Source organism: Trachinotus anak, unplaced genomic scaffold (genome assembly GCF_046630095.1).
Source record: "Trachinotus anak isolate AG129_WGS33_773 ecotype Australia unplaced genomic scaffold, CSIRO_AGI_Tana_v1 ptg000013l, whole genome shotgun sequence".
NCBI lineage: Eukaryota > Metazoa > Chordata > Actinopteri > Carangiformes > Carangidae > Trachinotus > Trachinotus anak.
Window position 1 is genome coordinate 26935375 of NW_027273864.1, and position 21321 is coordinate 26956695.

The 21321-nt window shown below is 39.9% G+C and overlaps 1 protein-coding gene across 2 annotated transcripts in view; it reads right to left on the minus strand.

Moving 5' to 3' along the window:
• Positions 1 to 1431: 1431 nt before the first annotated feature.
• The window catches only part of mtss1 (MTSS I-BAR domain containing 1), a 59830-nt gene continuing 39940 nt past the window's right edge, over positions 1432 to 21321 (minus strand). The window contains exons 7-14 of one of the 2 annotated variants that reach the window (XM_071493422.1): positions 14487 to 14644; positions 14285 to 14392; positions 13824 to 13921; positions 13544 to 13622; positions 9411 to 9542; positions 8600 to 8750; positions 8050 to 8076; positions 1432 to 6879 (exon numbers count right to left, since the gene is read on the minus strand). In XM_071493422.1, coding sequence (XP_071349523.1) covers positions 5864 to 6879; positions 8050 to 8076; positions 8600 to 8750; positions 9411 to 9542; positions 13544 to 13622; positions 13824 to 13921; positions 14285 to 14392; positions 14487 to 14644 — 1769 coding nt within the window. In that variant the 3' untranslated portion in view covers positions 1432 to 5863. The remainder of the gene's footprint in view (positions 6880 to 8049; positions 8077 to 8599; positions 8751 to 9410; positions 9543 to 13543; positions 13623 to 13823; positions 13922 to 14284; positions 14393 to 14486; positions 14645 to 21321) is intronic. The other variant, XM_071493423.1, reaches the window with a different exon arrangement.

A 21321-nucleotide genomic window follows, 5' to 3' on the forward strand; every position in this document is an offset into this window, starting at 1 on the left:
CTTTGGAGGCTATATTGAGCATAGACTTGATATTTGACCCTTTTTCCTACTAAGTTTCTTGCAATAAGATTTATCTCTTGGAAGAAAACCAAAAGATTGAGTGTTGGTACCAGACGTTCAGACAGAAACACCTTGTTAATGAGAGATGTCAGAGGAGAGGAGCTCGGAGAAAGGCTATGGTAACTCAGATAACCACTCTTTATACCTGTTTGGGCAAACTCAGTAGACACAGACTCACTGAAACTAGACAGTTGAAGGCTGGAGAACGTAGCCTGGTCTGATGAATCTGGATTTCTGCTGAGGCAGCAGATGGTAGGCTCAGAGTTTGGCATCAACACCATGAATCCATGGACCTGACCTGCCTTGTATCAACAGTCCAGGCTGGAGGTGGTGGTGTAACAGTGTGGGAAATATTTTATATTTTATTATTATTAATATATTAATACCAATCAATCATGGTTTAAATGCCACAGCCTACCTGAGTATTGTTAACTACCCTTTATGGCCACAGTTTACTATCTTCTGATGGGATGTGTTCATATGTTCCTTCAGTGATCTTATCAGTCAGCACATCAGAATCCAGTAGAACATCTTTGGGACGCAGAAGAACAGGAGCAGCATGAATGTGCAGCTGAGAAGTAGTCATGGCAACATGGAGAAGAATCTCAGAGGAAAGTTTCCAACATCTTGTGAAGTCAATGCAACGAAGAACTGAGGCTGTTTTGAGAGCAAAGGGAGACTTTACCATACCTGAGTAGGGTGTTTCTAATACAGTGGTCAGTGAGTGTGTATTTAATATATAAGATTGTTGTTCAGATCTGAAGTTAATTATTCCTGGATTTAAAGATTTCACACATATAAAATTTTTAAAAAACATTCATGATTCTAAGCGCAAACAGAGTTTATGACATTGTGTATTTTGATAACCAATCAATAATTTTAAGTCATTCATCAAGCGAAAATGTTGAAACATTTTCATTTGTTGCATGTTCTTGATTGATGAATAAATATTTTGAGGATTTGGACTATTGGTCAACAAAAAAAAAAAATGTCCATGTAAGATTTTAGAATATGATAAATTGTGACACTTTTTTAGGACAGTTTGTCAAAATTAATCATTTATACAAATTACTGTCAGTTGTGGCCCCAGCATTAAGTCACTGTTTTGTCAAAGAATAAATAAAATAATTCGACACCTTTGATACTTTATGATTTTGAGTATCATCATCTGTGGATACTCAACCACAGTAAAGATAAACTTTTTTTTTCCACTTGTGATCAAAGAAAAATAGAAACAGACGTAAAAAAAATTTTTTAAATGGAATTTAGAAGCTTCATGTTGGTGAGTAGGAAACATGGTGCTACCTCAAACTTTTCCATGCTGTGTAGTGACAGTAAATACAGGACACACAAAAAGAGCACCACCAGAATTGATCAATCAATTGTTATCATTATTATTATTATTATTGATCCCACAGCGAACGTTGAAAGATTAAAAAGAAAACATTTCTACATTCTGTTGGTTCAAGTCGTCTGTTCAGTCCTTCGCTCGCTTCTCAACAGTCTGACGTCCAATCAGGTTTCAGATCCTCAACATCAGAAGATTCACTGGATTTCCTCCTTTAAAGCTTTTCTACAAAAATATGACGAGTGACGACCAACAGCGCTGTCAGATCCGATCACATCGTCTGATCAATAAATCAACAAAAATACAATCAGGATATGTTTACATACATTTTATATTTAGATTTAGGTCTCTCAGGAATAGAAGCATTAATATATACACACATATCTGCTGTGAGGCTTGGGTCCAGTCAGTCAATCAATCAATCAATCAATAACTCTCAGACTTGTCTCGTCAACAATATAAACATTTGAATTAGCTGCAGGAAATCCCAAAATACACAGAAAAGTTTCTCTGAGAACAGAACAAGACCAGCTGACCAGAGACTGGACTACATTTCCCAGCATGCCGTCTGGTCTCTGCCAGGCAGCTTCCCAGCAGGGCCGTAGCCAGGATTTGAGAAACACTGAGGTCACAAGCCTGAATCTCCACAGTAGAACCCACACACTGAAGAAACGAGCCACTAACCAAAGTCTGTTCAATTTTTTGAGTATTTTAGTGATAAGTTGCAAAATTAGATTTTCTTGTTAACTGTTGCGTTTCTCTAGACTTTCAGGTTTGTAAGTCTGGTGGAAAATATTTTTAATTCACCTTTTGGTTTATTTTTGGGTCTAAAAATGTATCAAGAACTACCTTAAAAATACAAAAATGCAGAATGTGTTTTGAATATAAAATGTAGAGCTGAAACTAAAAGTCACCTGTCAGAAAGTTAATTAGGAACAGTTTTAATAATCCATTTATCACTTAAGACAATTTAAGTATAAGTTCCAAAAAAATACTTGTAGCTTTTCAAATGGAAATGTTTGATATTTTCTTGTATATGATTGTGAACTGAATAGCTTTAGGTTTTGGACTTTAACAAGATATTTAAATACAACACCTAAGGCTCTCTGGGAGTTTTCATAGCCATGTTTTACTAATATCTGATATCTTATACATCACATTTAGAGGATTAATTAAAAAATAATCACCAAGTCTCTCAAGTGATGATAAAAAAAAAAGATAATTCCTCTGCAGCATATGTCCTCTTTATGTCATTTAACCAGATTCTCCAAAACATTAACCAAGAACATGACCTCAGTCCTTCATGGTAGCTACGGCCCTGCAGCTCTCACTGTGAAGTTGACACTCCACAGACAACTTTTAGAGGCCACACGTCTGCACTGAAGAAATGAAAAGAAAGTTGATCAACAGTTTAGAAATTATAATTGATCTGAATCCACTCCCTTCATTGTCCACTCGTTCTAAATGATCAGCAGTGACTGGTGAATCCGTCAATGTCATTTATTAAAACCAATAAAGCTGCTTCTGTCTAAACCGCACAAAGACGACGACGTCCCCATTTTTTGACAAACTCGCTCGTTTATCTAGAGTCACTTCTGGGTCTAGAATCAGTTGGTAGAATCAGTAATTATGAGAATTACATGTAAAAAAAAAAAAGAAAAAATATTTCACTGACTTGGACCAGGATCCAAAATAGAACCGGCTATCGGAGCCCAACCAAACTCTGTAGATGAATATGGTTTAATATGAAGTTAAAGTCTCATTCAAAAAAAGTAAATGTGCTGAAACAGTCAAAGAAAACAAAATTCTAGCAGTGTTTTATTTAGCATGTTAGAACTTGTATGAAGAGGGAAAGAAAGACACTGAAGTTCTTTTTAAACAGTAAAAGTCACTGAATTTTGCCTTTTGAAGGGTAGAGACCTGTAAGTATTTTCTCAGTTTTCTAATCGCTACGATGAAAACGCCAACACGCCGCCATGTTAGAGGAGCAACAACAGAGTCTTCTTCCATCAACCTGCAGAAAATCTAAAAATGGCATCTAATAAGTAAAGTGACAGATTGCACTGGTAAAATAAATAATTGTTGCTCAAACAAGTAGTAGAAATTAACTGTGCAACTCTCACTTTTCGAGAAAAAGAACAAAATAATCACTAGTTCCAGCTTTTTCATTTTACACTTCTTACGGCACTAAACTGAATATTGTTTGTTGGTCGCACAAAACTTAAGGCTTCAGGAAGGTGTGAAGATTCACAGACCAAACAATTCACTGAGAAAATAACTGGAAGATAACTCAATAAAGAAAAATATTTAAGTTACAAGAAGACTTTAAATCATCACACTCATAAATATAACATGAGCATTTATTGTAATTACATCAAATGTATGTTCTTGTTACTGTAATAAAATATTTACTATGCAAAGACAGTTTCTGATCTGTGCCGTCAAGGATGCGAGTTTAATCAATTTTTATCATAAACATATAAAACAAACATTTTGAGACCTTAAATTTAGTTATTAAAGAATTGTGACATTTTACGTTGTAAATTTAAATAAATTCTGTCATTTCTCTCTGATGAACAATCTATGTACTGGAGACACTGTTTTGAAACCAAAACATATGACATTTATTATTATCTAAACACAGATATCAATATATCTGTAATAAGAAAATATCAGCTGATTGACCCGTTTCTGGCTCCAGGTTGTTATTATTCCCACTGGTGACTTTCAACAGTTGACAGATGTCAGATGTCATTTAATGCAACTTTAATGTCAGAAATCTTCCCAGAATGACACTGATGTGAGAAAAACTGAATAATGTGATTACAGGGCTGCAACTAACAATTATTTTCATTATCTATCACACGTTTTGTCTATAAAATATCAGAAAATAGTGAAAAGTGCCTGTTACATCTCCCTGCAGCCCAAGGTGACGTCTTCAGATGTCTTGTTTTGTCTGATCAACAGTCCAAAACTCAGACATAACATTGTGTGAGACAGAGAAAACCATCAAATCCTGAAACCAGAGAATATTTAAAAAATGACTCAATTAATCGATTATCAAAATGTAGGGTACTGTTTAAGTACCAGTATACTTATCAGCCAAGAAGTAACAATAAATACAAAAAAAAAGCGGTGATTCAGAAACAGTGTCTCCATTATACACGTGTGTCCATTCAGTACAATTCTTCATTACTAAATTTAATATCATAAATCACTTAATCAATAATTGTTTCTTACCACGGGAACATTGCCTGTTATTGTTCTCAATAATCCTCAAAACTCTTGTGTGGTTCAGACTTAAGTTGTTTCATGAACTGACATCTAACAAGTTTATTTTCTCTGATAGCAGAAGCTTCAACATGGCGGCGCGTCCCCTGTAACTGCTGACAACCACCTTCAAACACCAAAGAGCTGAACTTCACCAGAAACTGTGACCATCTCTACTGTTTCTCCTAAAACGTCAGTGTTGCCTCTAAAAGTTGCAAACAAATCAGGGCCTCCTCCTTCTTCTTATTATTCCTCATGTTAACCAGATAATTATTTACACAGTAAACCGGACATTTGCCCACAGTAACATTTTTAATCCTTTTCCTCAAAAAAAGTGGCGTCCTTTGGCGTTCCAGGAGCGGTAACTGTGGCCACTCAAAGCTGAGGAGATCAAAATTTTGACTCATCAAATATTCAGACTTCTGTACGGGTCAAAGAAAGAGAGTGACCTCTGACAACGTGCTGCTGTAAAACATCCAACCGCCACAGGTGTTCCCAAAGCGAACATATTTACAATCTACAGACACAGTTGGTGTTTTATTCCAGAGTCAGGAGCGTTGGGTTCTGTGTTTGACTCTTTCTGACGACCGGATCTGTGACGACTGACCTGTCCCTCACTGTTCAGATACTCTGGACCAACACTGGCCCAAAGCCAGCAAATGAAAACCTCCACACACCATGGTTCAACCACGTGACACAGTGGAGCAACTGGACTAATTTATAAACCCCACCCTCCTGGGAGTTCTAGGCAAAAGGCAAATCAAATACACCCAGGGCTGAGGAGGATCTGAGCCACTAACAGCTTCCTGACTGGCTAATTAACAAGCCACATAACGATCATCTGACCAGGAAGTGAGTTCTAACTAAAACAATCAACAGCTCTATTCATAAGACAGGGAAAAAGAAAAACTTTATGCACAATCAAAATGCAAACATGAACAGAACAAAAAAAAGGCAAAAGACGGTCGCTGTAGCAACAGGAAATGACAACAAGTCTCAAAAAATTTTAAAACAGAAATCTAAACAGCCTAAAAGGAAGCAGAATAAAACAAGACACACATCGAGTTCCAGCCATTGATCAGTGTGTTTGTAAAGTCCAGGTGTTTGGTTTTGCTCTGTGCCTCTTCTGGGTGCTGAACCCATTAAACCCAGCAGTTAACCAGCAGGGAAGCAAAATAATCAACCTCACTTGTGATTGGTTGGAGGGGGCAGGAGAGGGGCGGAGCGGTCGTCGGTGATGGTCCTTTTGAGCTTTACTCCTCTGATGAGGGTCAGCATGTTTCCTCCTCCTCCTCCCTCCTGGGTCAGCTCTTCCGGATTCTGGTCTTGGCTGGAGGGTGGAGGCGCCTGGGGCTGGTAGTGAGTGCTGTGGCCCGGCCAGGAGGGCTCTCCCTGGGCGGCGGGGGGCAGAAGCTGGGCCTGGTGCTGCTGGTGGAACAGCTTCTGTTTCTGCTGCTGGCTCAGCAGCTGCTGATGCTGGCTTTGCTGCTGATACTGATCTGGGTGATGCTGCAGCTGCTGGGGTTGCTGTAGTAGGGACTGTTGGTGTAGTTGCTGCTGCTGATAATATTGCTGCTGTTGAATCTGGAGTTGCTGGTTGTGATGCTGTAGCTGCTGGTGGTGGTACTGTCTCTGTTGTTGCTGTTTGGCGTTGCTGCCCTCTGGTGGCAGGGAGGGTACGGTGGGTACAGGCACTGGGATGGGCATCTGACCTGGGACCAGCTGGTAGTATGGGGACGAGGAGGGGGGCAAGGCGCTGAGGCTCTGCGTGGAGGTGCAGAGTTTACTGTGACCTAAACCTCCTGCTCCTCCAGCAGGAGGTGCAGTGAAAACATTCTCATCACTTCCAGCGTTTCCTCCGAGGGCTTTAAGAGGGACCTGCGGGGTGCAGATGGGGATGGGTACCCCCCCGCTGATTGTTCCCCTGCGATACGCCGGCTTGGACGACGGCTTGCGCCTGATGGTTGCCGTGTGGGACGGCAGCTGGCGAACAGACCCGCCAATCAATTCAGGCTCAGCCAGTAGGCTGACGGTGGAGGAGGGGCGTTTGGACTGAGCAAACTTCCTGTACTGTAAACTGAGGTCGGAGTTTCTCGGGATGGTCGAGGACTTGTCGAAGTCTGACTGGCTGTTTCCATGGGACAGGTGATGTAAGGAGATGGAGTCTGCGTCTCCATGGAGAGAGATGGACTCGTAGTCGACTAGAGAGAGAGAGAGAGCGAGAGAGAGCGAGAGAGAGCGAGAGAGAGCGAGAGAGAGAGAGAGAGAGAGAGAGAGAGCGAGAGAGAGAGAGAGAGAGAGAGAGAGAGAGAGAGAATATCAGTGTTTTCATCTCATCTGACAGACTGATGACAGCAGGATCATGACTCACTGTGTGTGTAACATGCAACTCAATTACTCTTAAACTACACACACACACACACACACACGATCTGTCTATAGTTATGATGACACTCACTGAAACAATACATTCCCTCGCCCCTTACCCTGAACTAAACCTAAGGCTACGTTCACACTTCTACCATCACACCTAAAAACACACACATACATGACCATTCATGTACAATAGGCATGAGCGAGCTGGTGTAAACAGGAAGCAGATTATCTAGTCTGCAGTTGGTTAGCTGCAGAAAATACTAAGAACGAGGAACAATTATTTCTCATTGTCTGTATATTTCTCATCTCTCATTGTCTGTACTTTTGCCTGTCAAATGAATAAAAACATTAATTATAAGAACGAGGAACAATAAAGATCGTTGAAGAGTTAAAATGCAGAATTTACCTGCACAACATCTGCTAGCAAAGAGAAAAAGGTCAGTAACACTTATAATTCGTTACTCATGTTGCTTTTAGCCCTGGTAGCCGAGGCTGATGAGACGCATCAGGGAGCGACTGTGGGTGTCTACATCATTGTTTCCAGAGTTTCCAAAGTTTTTTCTCAGATTTGCTACAACGCAACCCCAGAGTTTTCAGACTAAAACAGGTCCAGCAGCGTTTCAAAGAGTCTCCGTTTTAGGTGCTCAAAAACTCTGGAGTACTTTGGACAGCAGGTGAAAACGTAGCAAAAGAGATGCGCTCATGTCAATGTGTCAGATACATATTTACTAGTGTTTATGTAAATGTAAATATCGGATTGGACTTGGATCAAAAAAAGACTTGATTGGAACATCCCTAAAATTTTTTTTTTCTGTCCTCTCAGCAGACAGAAGTTTTAATGAAACTTCATTATAACTTAAACTATTTCTGGACAGCTGAACCTAAAAAGACTTAACAGGTGAGTGCAATGTTGGATGCAGATGTGAGGACATGCAGCTTGGAGATAAGCAGGCGAGAAGGCAGACAGATAAACAGACAGGTAGTCAGAGACCTACCATAGAGGGGAGGGTCTCTCTTTACAGCTGGAAGAGAAGGAAGGAAGTTTAACCAAGAAAGCACAAAAACTACAACAGAGAACCAGAGAGGAACTAGTACACTAGAGAAACACAGAAGAAACTAGTAAATAACTTAGATGACAGGCAGATCAACAGAGTCAGTTTCATCCAAACAAAAACAGAGGACAGCTGAGAGGCAGACAGTCGACCAGCTCACCAAGGTTAGAGCTCCCTCAGTCAGTGTTTGTTCATTTTTAATCATAAAATAAATCAAAACTCATCACCCACACTTGTGTTTGATGGTTTATAGTTATAGTCTAGTTTATATTTGGTTCCTGTGAATCAGGAAGCTCAGAACTGCTTGACAGAATGATCAGAAGCTCATTCACATTTTCTACGTTTTTATCTCTGATTGATGGATGCATGAAAATCAGCTTGTGAAAACATAACACAAGCACATGTTTGTGTCTCTGTACTCACTATGCATTAACCTGTATATAGTATATATGTGTGTGTGTGTGTGTGTGTGTGTGTGTGTGTGTGTACTCACTGTGTGTGTGTATGGTGTCTTCAGAGCAGGACGGGGTGGTGGTCTGGGTGCTGTAGCCGCTGGAGCAGTGCAGAGAGTCCCTACTGCTTCTCGGGGCGTCAGAATTCAACACCCCCAAAGTCAATGCCAGCTGATCTCGGGCCGAGCAAGACTGAGAGAACGAGAGAATTAAAACAAGTTTAATTTATACTTTTGCCCCATATGAGAGATTTTTACAGAAAGTAATAGAGAGGAGTGGAGAGAAAAGGAGAGTAAATGAAACGAGATAGGATGACAGGAAAGAAGGGAGGGAGAGGAGAGGAAACAATTAGAGGGAAGGAGACAAGGCATGAATTGGAGTGAGGAGAAGCAGTGGAGAGGAATAAAGAAGAGGCGAGACGAGAGGAAATAAGGAGAGGAGATGAAGCAAGGACAGGAGAGGATGGAGAGAGAAGGTGAGGGAAGGAGGTGAGGCATGGATAAGAGTGGGGAGAAGGAAAGGAAAGCAGTATTGTTTGTGAAAGCAGACGAGAGGAGAGAAAACAAGGAGAGGGGAGATAAGATGAAACAAGGACAGGAGCATGTGGGTTTGAAACAAGGAGAAGAAAGGAAAAGAGGGGAGGAGATGAAACAAGGAGATGAAGTAAGAGGAGAATACATGAAGGAAGAAACAAATGGGGGGAAACAAGGAGAAGAAACGAGGAGAGAGGTTTTCTCCTCCTCTGGTCTCCTGCTGCCCTCCACTTTTGTAATTATGTTTAAATCCTCACTCTGTGTGTGTGTGTGTGTGTGTGTGTGTGTGTGTGTGTGTGTGTGTGTGTGTGTGTGTTACCTTCCCAGACGCAGACATGGCTCGAGCTCTCTCTCCATGGTGTGTGTAGGCGTTGTGTGGGGGGGCCAAAAGGCCGTTCTCCGCCCCTCCAGTGCCCCCAGCAGCCATCTGATTGGTGGAGCCAACAGCATCCTGTCGTAGATAAACCAGTCATAAGGTGTCAGTGTAAACAGCAACAACGTCATTTCCAACGTACACTGAGCATAACCCCATGGAGCCGTCACAGAAGTCCCTCGTCACACAGCAATTATAAGATTATTTACTGTACAGCACCTGTGACAGCAGGTGCAGAGAAGACGCCCGGTTAATTACACTTTATTAAACAAAAGCCATTAAGCAAGTTTTTTTATTTAATTAAAAATAGATTGAATAAAGAAAATGTTGTATTTATTTATGTATTTTCTCCCAAATGATGACTCTTGTATTCATATAGTATAGTAATATAGTATTAAGTAGGACTTCTATTTTGGCTGCTGGTCTGTGAACACCAACACAACAGGTTTGTCATTCAGCTCGACTCTGGTGTTTAAAAATTAAGGATTTTAAATTGTAGTTTAAGTAATTTCCATTTGTGAATTTGTGGAAAAATGTAAGTCTCTTAAGGGAAGAAGCTCAGTTAGCTTGTTAGCATATCCTTACTCATTGAGGCCTTGCTAACCACAGACTGTCTGTAAATCTTTTTTTCCAATAGGGGAAATTAAGCAGGTAATCAATAGAAACTGTAGGACAAAATATGAGCTGATTTCCCCAAAGTGACCACTGGTGATGACAAATAACCAACTGTAACTGAAGAGTTTGGATCCAAAGTGAGATTTAATTTTCAAAACAGCTAAAAAATATTATAAAGCTAAGGCAGGAGTTATTCTTCTTGTCAACAAATCCCAAAAAGACCAAAACCCACAGCTTAGTCTGTCAGTACTTTCTGACTTCTCTACCCTTGTATGTGCCACTCCGCCCACTGGTTCCACTGAAGACATAGATCTTTGTTAAAAGAACAAACAAAGAATAAAAACAGTTCACAAATATGTTGTTTCATGTTTAAGAAGACTGAGTAATTCTCTAAAACTGCTGGGTACTGTAGTTTTTTTCAAATGTTACTTAATTAGGAGGAAATAGGATATTTTTGGGGACTATTTTCAGTGGTGGAACAATTTACATTTGGTTCTCTAGTGAGTATTTCGCAGCAGCAGGACGGTGTATGTGGGACTGAGTTAGAGTGAACTACAGTGTGTGTGTTAATGATAATGAACAAATGTCTTGTAATCTGTGGCTTCATCATGTGCTTTTAACAATGGAGTCTATGAAAGGTAGGAATTTGATAGATCAGGCTTCAGATACACAGACTTTAGTTAATAGGATCAATTCAATGTTGTTTTTGTATTTTCGGGATTTGCTGGCAATAAGATAAATACAGGATATCGTCCAAATGATCATTTACAGTCATTGACTGACAACACAACATAAACGGTGGTTACGTAAATCACTGTAAAAAAATATTGTGTGATAAACCTGAGTTTACTGGATTTTGTGCATTTTCCTTGTTGCACTTTGGAAATATATTCTTCAGTTGAGCTTTTTATCATCACAGGACCACTGACAAAACACCACTGACACGACTATTAACACCAGTGTAAAGGGGCATTACACCAACTCTCCATGACACAGAAGGTGTCTTAACAGGAGGGACGAGGTGTGTGACAGTGGGACCAAGGCCGGTTTAGGTTTGCAGGGCGAGATGATGTGATTGGTTGGATGTGCAGTGGGGACGGTGCAACATACTGATACAACAGATCAATGAAGATCCACTGAATGAGACTGACCGACACCTGCAAGCTTCAACACCTGCTTTAGTCAAAATGAAAAAAAAAATTCAGGGCTGAAACGATCTGTAAATTACTCGTGTCACAGAAAATCAATCAGAAACAAATTGCGAATCTTTTGTCATTTTTTTTAACCAAACAAACAATCTCCAGTTTCAGCTTTTCAAATGTGAGGATTTTTCAATTTTATATGATAATAAACTGAATATATTTCGCTTTTAGACTGTTTGGAGACAAATTGAGCAAATTTAGGGTATAACTTTGGGCTGCACAAAGTGTTGATGAGTATTTTTCGCCAAATGGTTAATTCAGTGGTAAAATAAATACTGATGAAACTAACTAGACTCAGCTTGTTGCACATATATCGACATTTGTGTTTATCTGCTCAGATGTAACAAGAAATACCAAAGATAGCTTTGTGATCATTTAGATGTGTCTTCCTTTCATAGTTTAACCACTATAGATCTCTGACAAGTTTATTTTTACATTTTAGAAAGTCACGCTCAATATGATCAAATGTTAGCAATTTTTTTTTTTAACAATTTATAGGTTCCACATCAAACCTGTTTGATAATGTTATGCATTACTGAAAGAAAAAAAAAAAAATCAGCCGCCATATCATCACTGGACTTTGAAACTCTTTATGAATGATATCAGCCTCAAACATCCAGTATCAGTCGAGCTGTAAAACCTGTAAGTGCTGAGCATTATATGTAAGTTTTCATAATATTTATTTAAGTAAATTGAATAAGCCACCGTTGTACTTCAAATTACCAGCTGACCACAGCGATTTATGGATAGGTACCTGGCTCTGGGACACTACTTCAGCAAATATTGAGGGAGAGACTCTGGTTCATTGCTTACTTTAAAAAAGAGGCTCAAAGCTTGAAATAAGAAAAATGTACCACTAATTAATTGTCAATAATCTCTAAAATGATTCTAAAGGACTCAGGTGTCATTTGGAGGGTGCAGATACAAACAGACACAAAAACACATTTAAAGACAGAACTGATGAGTCAAAAAAAGACACCATACACACATGTGGACAAACACTATAACTGTAGACGTGAACACATAAAGGTTTTATGGAATAACCCCAATAATAAACGTTTAAAACGACAACAGAGGTTTGAAGTGAAATCTGGATTTTATGACATGTAACGAGCTGGATGCGGCTCAGTCTGAGACATCTGCAGTGGATGAAATAAAAGATGGAGTAAGAGGCAAAGGTATAAAGGTGTGAGCTGATGAAAAAACACGAGGAACAAAAAAAAAAAAAAAAGAGCTGGAGATGAGGTGGAGTCAGAGTGAAACTGATGGAAGATGAGCGGATGCAGCACGGTAAGAACACAGGGCAGTGCTCGGGTTGGGAGGAATGCAACAGTTTTTTCTCACGGTGGTCATATCCCTGCGGCTAACGCGGCGGCTCAGCGCGGGGTGGTGGCCGTGGCCAGCGGCGTAACTGTAGCGACCACGGCTGCCCTGACGCCCGAGGCGAGAGGGGGAGTTCCCTTCGCTGAGGGACCGCCCACTTTCATCACAGCCAATCAGAAGATAGGGGGAGGAGCAGCGCTACACACAGGAGAAGATTAGAGTGGTGTGTGTGTGTGTGTGTGTGTGTGTGTGTCCTTGTACTTCTGTTATTGTCAGGGTGAAAAGGCTTTTATTTTGTAGGTCCATGATGCCAACATTGCCATTCAGAGGGGATTGTGTGAGGTCATGGGAGTGTTTTGAGTGAATTTTACATTTTTTGACTAAAAATAGATTATTCTCTTAATAACACTGATGGCCAAAAGTATGTGGACACTGATCATTTCACCCATGTTGTTACCAAAACCATGAGCATTAACCTGCTGCTGTAACAGCCTCCACTCCTTGAAACATGGCTGCAGAGATTTGCTGCCATTCATCTGCAACAGCATCAGTGAGGTCGGACTTTAAGGACCTAACTTGTTAGGATTGTCACACTGAAACAAGGTCCAAGTCAACTGATGCCATGAAGTTCAAAAAGCACTATTTTATGCTGTAGCTTTAAGATTTCCATTCATTGGAATTAAGAGACCCAGACCAGGAAAAACACTAACACACAAACAGTATGCAGTGTCCATGTGGTGTCCACATACTTTTGGCTACATGTTGTATATCAAATGTCTGCTGACTGTTGAAACAATCAAAATCATTGAGATACAGATACAAAGCTTTTGTGAGCAAAAAGTTCATGAACTGTACAGAATCAAACTGTTCAGGTGGAGCAATCTGTGTGTGTGTATATGTGTGTGTGTATGTGTGTGTGTGTGTGTGTGTGTGTGTTACCTGAATGTGTACTCCATCTACAGCACAGCTGATGGAGTCCAAGGAGGGAACATGTCTCACTGATCCAGACTGGTAATTACTATGAGAAAACACAAACACTGAAGTTAAGGATTAAGAGTAGAGCTGCAGCAATTAGTTGCAATTTTATTCATTATTTAAGATTTTTCAAGCAAAAATGCCACAGGTTTGCTCACTGCATCATTTAAAGTAGAAAGTAAAAGAAAGCAGCAGTTACACTGATACTATTAGAAAACCAATAACAGATGTGTGTGTGTGTTACCTGCTGATGCTGCTCTTCCTGGACAGAGTGCTGCTTGGAGAAGCTGGGGGTGTCTGATAGGTGTAGCTGAAATCAGAACCTTTAAGGTCCGAAATCACCTGAGAAACAATAACACACTTGTGTGATTGGGTGGACTTCTTCAAGATACAGCTGGTTTTATACTTTTTATGCTTTTTCTTACTGTCACCAAATCTCATGAAAAGACCAAAAACAACATGTTTGTCCATCTCAGTCTTTTCTGACTTCCCCACCCCGTCTGTGGCCATCAGTCCCAAGCCCACTGGTCCCGACTAAAGACTTATAATTAATAGTTTTGGCCCAATAGTTGGTCCAGAGGAATAAGATATATCAGGCTTTGGATACACAAACAATACTTCAATTTAATTCATCGTTGGTTTTGGTCTTTTAAGGGGAACTGGTGATAATAAGAAAAATGGCCTGAGGGTGGAAAAGGAGGGTACCTGCTCGCTGGCTGGTGGGAGTTTGTTGGGCTCAGCTGTCAGGTTCATCAGATCTTCCAGAATGGTCTGCAGGTGGGTCACCTCACCCAGCATGTTGATCTCATGGTCCTACAAACACACACATTAACGATTAGTGTAGTTATTGTTGTATAATAGGTGCCTCAGTCCTGTGCTAGTGGATTTGGATTGTGTGTGCACTGACCAGTACAGGCTTCAGCATGGTGACGAAGCTGCAGTAGCGTGCTCTTTCCTCTATCAGCGCCCTGCACACGGCTCGCTTCTCTGTGTCCTCCAGGACAGCGTAACGCACGTTGACGTCCTGCAGTGCACTGTCCAGCTGGCCCCGCGCCTCGTCCTTCCCTACAGAAACACACACAGGAGGAACTGATGTTAGGGAACACAACAACGTCAGGCTGTGGAGACAGTCACCACAGCCTGCAACTGCCTCGTCTTACTCTACCTTACAACATAAAAATCACAATATAAATATTATTTCACTGTTTACATTAAAATTATTGCCGTTGCTGCAATGTAATGAAGGCACAACTGCACCACACTGCAGATGGCTTTTAATTTGAAACTACAGATACAGGAAGTGACAGAGAAAGGCAGCTTTAACTAGCTATCATTAAATTAGATACATATATTTTTTTTTATCATCTATTGATATTCACCTTTTTGGGATTTATCATTTATCATTACTCTTAACCAGACAAACAGTTACAAAGTTTTCAACATAACTTCTGTTTTTGAAATTGGGAGAAACCGTTTTATCACATTTATCGTCAATGTAGAAACTTTCATGAAATGATGGTGCAAGAGGAGACCACAACATAATTCCTAAAGTAAACTTTTATAACTTGTTGTCATAGTATTGATTACAGGTTGGTATCCCCGTGAACTATATAAAATAATATAATACTATACAATATTATTCTGTTGTAAGACTTGTAGAAAAGATAAATCAAAGCTAACAGGCAAAGAACGGACAGACCCTACCAAAAAAAAAGAAAAAAAGAAATTCATTTACGGCCTTTATACCTTGACACATATTAAATCTTAGTGACAGTGACAGTTACAGCATCATCAGTAACAGAGATGATTAACAGAATCAGGCTGTGATACTCAGATAATACCAGCAGGGGTCAGAACAACACTATACACCTCATGTACTGGCACCAAGGGAAGGAGGACACACACACACACACACACGCAGAGAAAAAATGACCGACTGAGGGGGTAGGATTTCTGTATCCACATTAATTTCACCGAACACCTCATCCATTGATTTAATGACACATATATTGCATATTCATAGCTCATTAACAATGTAAAGCAAGCGGACTGGAAGACACAGTGACACTAGAGAGCGAAAGCATCTGATTTACTACATCGTTTACTGGAACCCACCCCCAGCACGTGAGCCCGACCAAACTGCAGCGTATGATCCGGGCCTGAAACCCTGAAAACCTCCAGTCTTTCTTGACAGAAACCACTTGCACAAAACCAGGGGAAAGTTCGACTAACAACAACCTGCACAGTTACACGTTACACTGTCACACATTTTCAGTGTTTAAGTTTAAAAACGCCTGTAACCAGAGGGTTTAATCTGCAGACCGACAGGATAAATCCGGGTGGGCAAAGTGAAAGCCCATCCATCATTACCACTGCTGAGGTGCTTTTGAGCAAGACCCTGAACCTGTAACTGCTCCAGTGGAGCTGCTCAGAGACCAACAGATTGTACTTGGCAGCTTCCAGGTGTGAATGTGTGTAACTGTGTGAGTGTGAACAGGATGTTCCTATAAAAGAGAGAATTTCTCTCCAGCTAAATAAAGACCTCGTAGAAGAAAAACAGACCCCACAAACATCTTTATACCACTGACCTTTGACAGAATGTCTCTCCTAAAAGCTGATGTCCGTCTGCCAACATGGTGAAGATAACCTCAAGAAGTGTTGTACAACATGAAATACTACTCTTTGAAGAAAACTTTATTTCTGACACAGTTTTTCCTCAAAAAATTATTATAAAAACATCTAATCTTTCTCATACATTGAAAAAGCCTATGTACATTTCATTGTCCATTGTTCTTTTCAAATGTTAAACTGCTGGACACAAGATGTCTCCTGCTTCACTAAATGATCCACTGGAGGCTTCAAGTTTCCACATCACACTTGTTCAAGCTCCATATTGGACCATGATTGGCTTCCAAAGTATTGATGTCACTAAATCCTGCTGAGATTTAATTTGAGCACAAAGAAAGTTTCCCCCCCTCAGCAGACAAACGTGAAAACAGCCATCTGGTATCAAACATCATTCTGCACAGAGACGCCTCAAACAAGAAGCACCATTAAGCAACATGCATTTTTTTTTTAGAGAAGGGGGACTTCCATTTTAAAATCTCAACATTTTGACACATGATACCAATAATTCAACTTGTTTTATGATTTGCTTCAGAATCGGACTGACTTGCTGAAATGACTTGAACAATTTTTCACAATTGTAAATATTGTGATTAATATATTTCAATAATATTGCCCACGAGGAAAGAGTTTATATCATCAAAGTAGAAAAAGTGTGGAGTGTGTCTCTGCTTGGTGAACAAAAAGTAAGAAAGAGAGAGAGAGAGTGTGTGTGTGTGTGTGTGTCTGTGTGTGTTTTCCTTTAAATTAATTTAATTGATATAATACTGTTATGCAATTTGGTGCAATGTCACCAAAGTGCTCACACTAAAACTCTCCTTTTAAAGCTAATAATAACAATAATAATTAAATGTTATTATTAAGGTTATTAAATGCCAACACTACTGTGGCAACATGCACAATGGTACAACACAGTGGTAATGCTAACATGCTGGTGCATAGCACGCATCATGTTTAGTGTATCAGCATGCTAACATTCGCTAATTAGCCCTAATTAGCTGATGGGAATGTCATGAATTTAGCAGATTTTTGGTAGTAAACCAAAAATATTGAAGACACTGAAAATTCAACCTGATGGTGGCCGAAGTTAAAGGATCACCAAACTTAGCAAAGTTCATCCTAAGGGGAACATGAATTTCTGCACCAAATTTCATGGCAATCCATCCAACAGGTGTTGAGATTATCATCCATATATAGATGCCACTAGCATCAATAATAAAATACATATTTGTCATGGCGGCAAATATGGAATCAACTTCCTTGCCTCATTTTATCATATTAGAAGAGTAAAACTGAACAACGTGAAAACCATGAAGTATTTAAATGTCAGGACTCGTGTTTTTAAACCATGAGGGGAGACACTGACAGAGCCGAGTCGTGACTGCGTGGTGGAGTGAGTTGAGCCTGGTGGGTTTGAACCTGCAGGTAGAGAAGACAGACAGAGCTCGGACCTGCAGACCACCCAGCTGTGGAAACACACCCACTCAATATAAAAGTAAGTCCAGAGGTGGCGAAGACAGCATAACTTTCTGCCAACACAGAGGAGCTGAAGAACGATGCACAGGACTTTTTCCTGCAACGAGTTTATTTACAATACAGTATTGTTACTTTAACTGAAGTAAAGGAACTAAATACTTTACTTCAACCAGTGTTTCCCACTGACACTACAGGAGCCTACAGGAGGACTGCTTAGCTAAAGTGAATGTGTAAAATAACAGTAATATACAGTGATTACAGGTATTGACAGGTTGAGGTATTTACAGTTCATGTTTATAGTAATGCAACACCATAAGTTAATTATTTTATTCATGTCACTAAAAGGGTGTGTGGATAATTTAGAATAGAGAATAAAATTTAATTTATATCACATTTGTATTAAAGGGAAATTGGTGACTATGATCATTGCTTTTTAATTGCTGCTTTCCCGAATTCCTACAAGGGGAGGGGGGTGCAAGTGAAGAGTGGGGAGTCATCAGAGTTTCAGGCTTCATTCATTGGAAACCTACAGGCATGTAAATGCAGTGCGACTGTTCATGTTTAAAATGATTCCCATCTGATATCTGAGATCCCAGATCAGCAGAAAAATCTCATGACCTGATCTCCAGTGTTAACTGTTCAACTAATTTCAGTCTTTACAAATTTTGAGATGCTTTTCAAAACGATATAAACAAATCCTCTTCCTAAAATCACACGGAGAGAAAGGTGCAGAAAAACAGACAGTAAATCCTGTTGAAAACAGTAAGCAGCAGTTTCCACAGCCAAACACACACACTGCAGACTTTGTGTCATAAAGCTCAACCAAAACACAGTCTGTTCACTCAGGTGTGTGCGTGAGAGCATGGGGAGGACAGAGGATAATTTCCACATAGCTAACAGAAGCTCAGTGTCGGCGTGCTGTTGGTCTGCCTGAAGTCTGGCCACTGTGGAAACACACAGACTCACACTCTGCTTCTACAAGGCTCTGGCTCGAAACCCACAAAAACACAAAAACCCAAAGTCAGAAGCTCCGTCCTGCACAGAGTCAACTCATTCACTCTGTTAAAGGTGAAACACAGTTCAGACGAAGCTAATTCTCACCAGCTGGGAAATGTTCTGTAATAACACATCGTGTGTGTTTCCAAACAGGATCTCCAGCTTTTTACGTCATATTATGGAAGTTACCTCAATCATCACTCTCCGACTTGTCGTGGTTATAACATAAAAGGTACCTTGTATTTTTCTCAGAGCTGTCATGGTGGTAAATAACACAGAAGTGACTGAACAGACAACAAAGGTGATGCCTCATGTCAGCCAAAGTCTCAGTAACTTAATCCTAATCTAATTCTCTTTAAGTCAGACAAATGTAACCCAACAAGTCACTACAGGAGGAATCGGTGCCCATCCCTGTGGCTCTGGACTCCCAGAGATAATCTTTCAATCAAACAGCATGGGCAGTGTGCGACGTCTTTCATTTTGTGTTTTTATGTTGATTAAGTTGACACTGAATGTTTGTCATTTTTCTACTCAACCCTGGCAGCTCACGGCTCAGACTACAGGAGTTTTAAAATCCTAAACGATTCTGAAAGGAGAAACTTCAGATGTTCTTCTGTCTAATCTCGAACATGTACACACTCCAAGATTTGAAAATAATGGTGCCTCACACACTACAGGATATTATCAAGATTATTGTGCCAGAGGACGCAACCAGGGAACAATTCACCGTCTCACGTGATATAATCTCACGTTATCTCACAGGGAAGCAGATGTAAACAAAATGGAGACTGTTGTGTAACAACTTGTTATAATGTTAGTAAAACTTTGCAGTGAGAAAAAACAAAAGCAGAAGGCTAGATGAGTTTGGATGAGAAAATGGTTTAGGAGACACAGTCTACACAGGTTGTCTATTCTTCAGCAAGAACTGGAGACATTTTAGCTAACATTAGCCTCAAAGGCTACATATCAACAAATCCCACAAAAAAACCCAAATCAACAGTTAATTGATCCAATTAACAAGTATTGTTTGTGTGTCCACAGCCTGATATTGTTATCTACAAACTATTAAAAACACATCAATGAGCCACACTGACACGCCCTCATTACCATTAAAACACACACACACACTGTATTTTATTTCAACGCAGTCCCACATACACCATCCTGCTGTGGGAATACTCACTGAAGGACTAAATCAGCATTAATCCACTGCTGAAAATAGTCCCTAATTCCTCCCGTTTGGTCGACTGCAGTGCGCAGCTGTTTAAGGAAATTACTGAACCTTTTTAGAAATAATAAATGCAGTATATTTGAAAGCCGTTTACAAAGATTTACATCTTCATGGCTGAGAATTTAGAGAAACCGTCTAATGCACTGTTGATTTTGTGCTTGTCATGGGATTTATTTATAAGAAAAATACAGAATACTGCATCAGAACGAAATGTCTAGAATACACTAAATATCTACTGACAGAGAGAACGACACCATGTTTACTGATATGAACATATCACAAATTACTTTAATAATTGTTTAAGAACATCACAGAGCAACTGCAAATAAATTTGAGGCATGAGGAATGAAATCAAAAGTTATAACCTCTTGCTATTTCAGAGCCTCGTCAGTGGCATGTTCTCCAGCCATAAACCAGTCTGTTAACATTCCTCGTTCACACAGGAACTGATCACCTCAGGCTGGACGAAACGAGGAACTCACCACCACAGTTAACAAGCTAAGAGAGAGAGTGATTATGTTTGGTTTGGTGGGTATTTCTGTCTGAAGCACCGACAGATGCTGTAGATGATGACGTGTACATGAATCTAACCCTCACCTTGTGTATGCTGGGTTATCTGATCTGGTCCAGTATGTTTTGCATAAGATTCAGTGCAGTTCCATTGATTATTCTTAAATTAATGAAGACATACTGACAGCCTATTGTTGTTTGCTGTTACTCATTTTTAATATAATTTGATATAAAGAGGTACTTATATGTTCCCAGGTAGACAACACAGAATCCTTGGAAACTTTGACCATATCAAAAATACTGAATGCTGATGTGAAGTGTTGCTGTTTGTAGCTTCAAATGGAAAATACAATATCAAAAATCTAGGGATGTGCCAGTATCACATATTTTCATACAGCCAGAAATACAGTACAACTTTTACACTCACTATGACGGCCTTTGATTTCATTTACCCGACAGTGAACCATATACTGCAGCTTTATTGAAAATAGAACTAACATCAACTTAAAACACATGCAAAAGCAGATTGGTTGGAAGCGATCGGTGTCTGTTAAACACAGATTTAAGAGTTTTCCTAATAAAATTCATGACAGTAAACAGGTCTAATGACACATAACTACAGCTACAGTTGAGTTAATACCCTTTCTGCTGATGGCTGCAATATCTTCATTCTTTTATCACTAATTTCAGCAGAGCTCTCACAGCTTTAAGCTACTGCTGCTACTAAAGGCTTATTCATCCAACAGTCTAGACCATCTGCGTCAAACAGTGGTGATGTCATCAATGCCAGACAGGTGGCCAGATAGTTCAGCTCAGGTGTTAAATATGTTTCTGTGGAGCTCTCAGAGGCAGGTTCAGACATGAAGCAGCTATATGCAAAAACTGCCTGGAGATTCAAATGAGA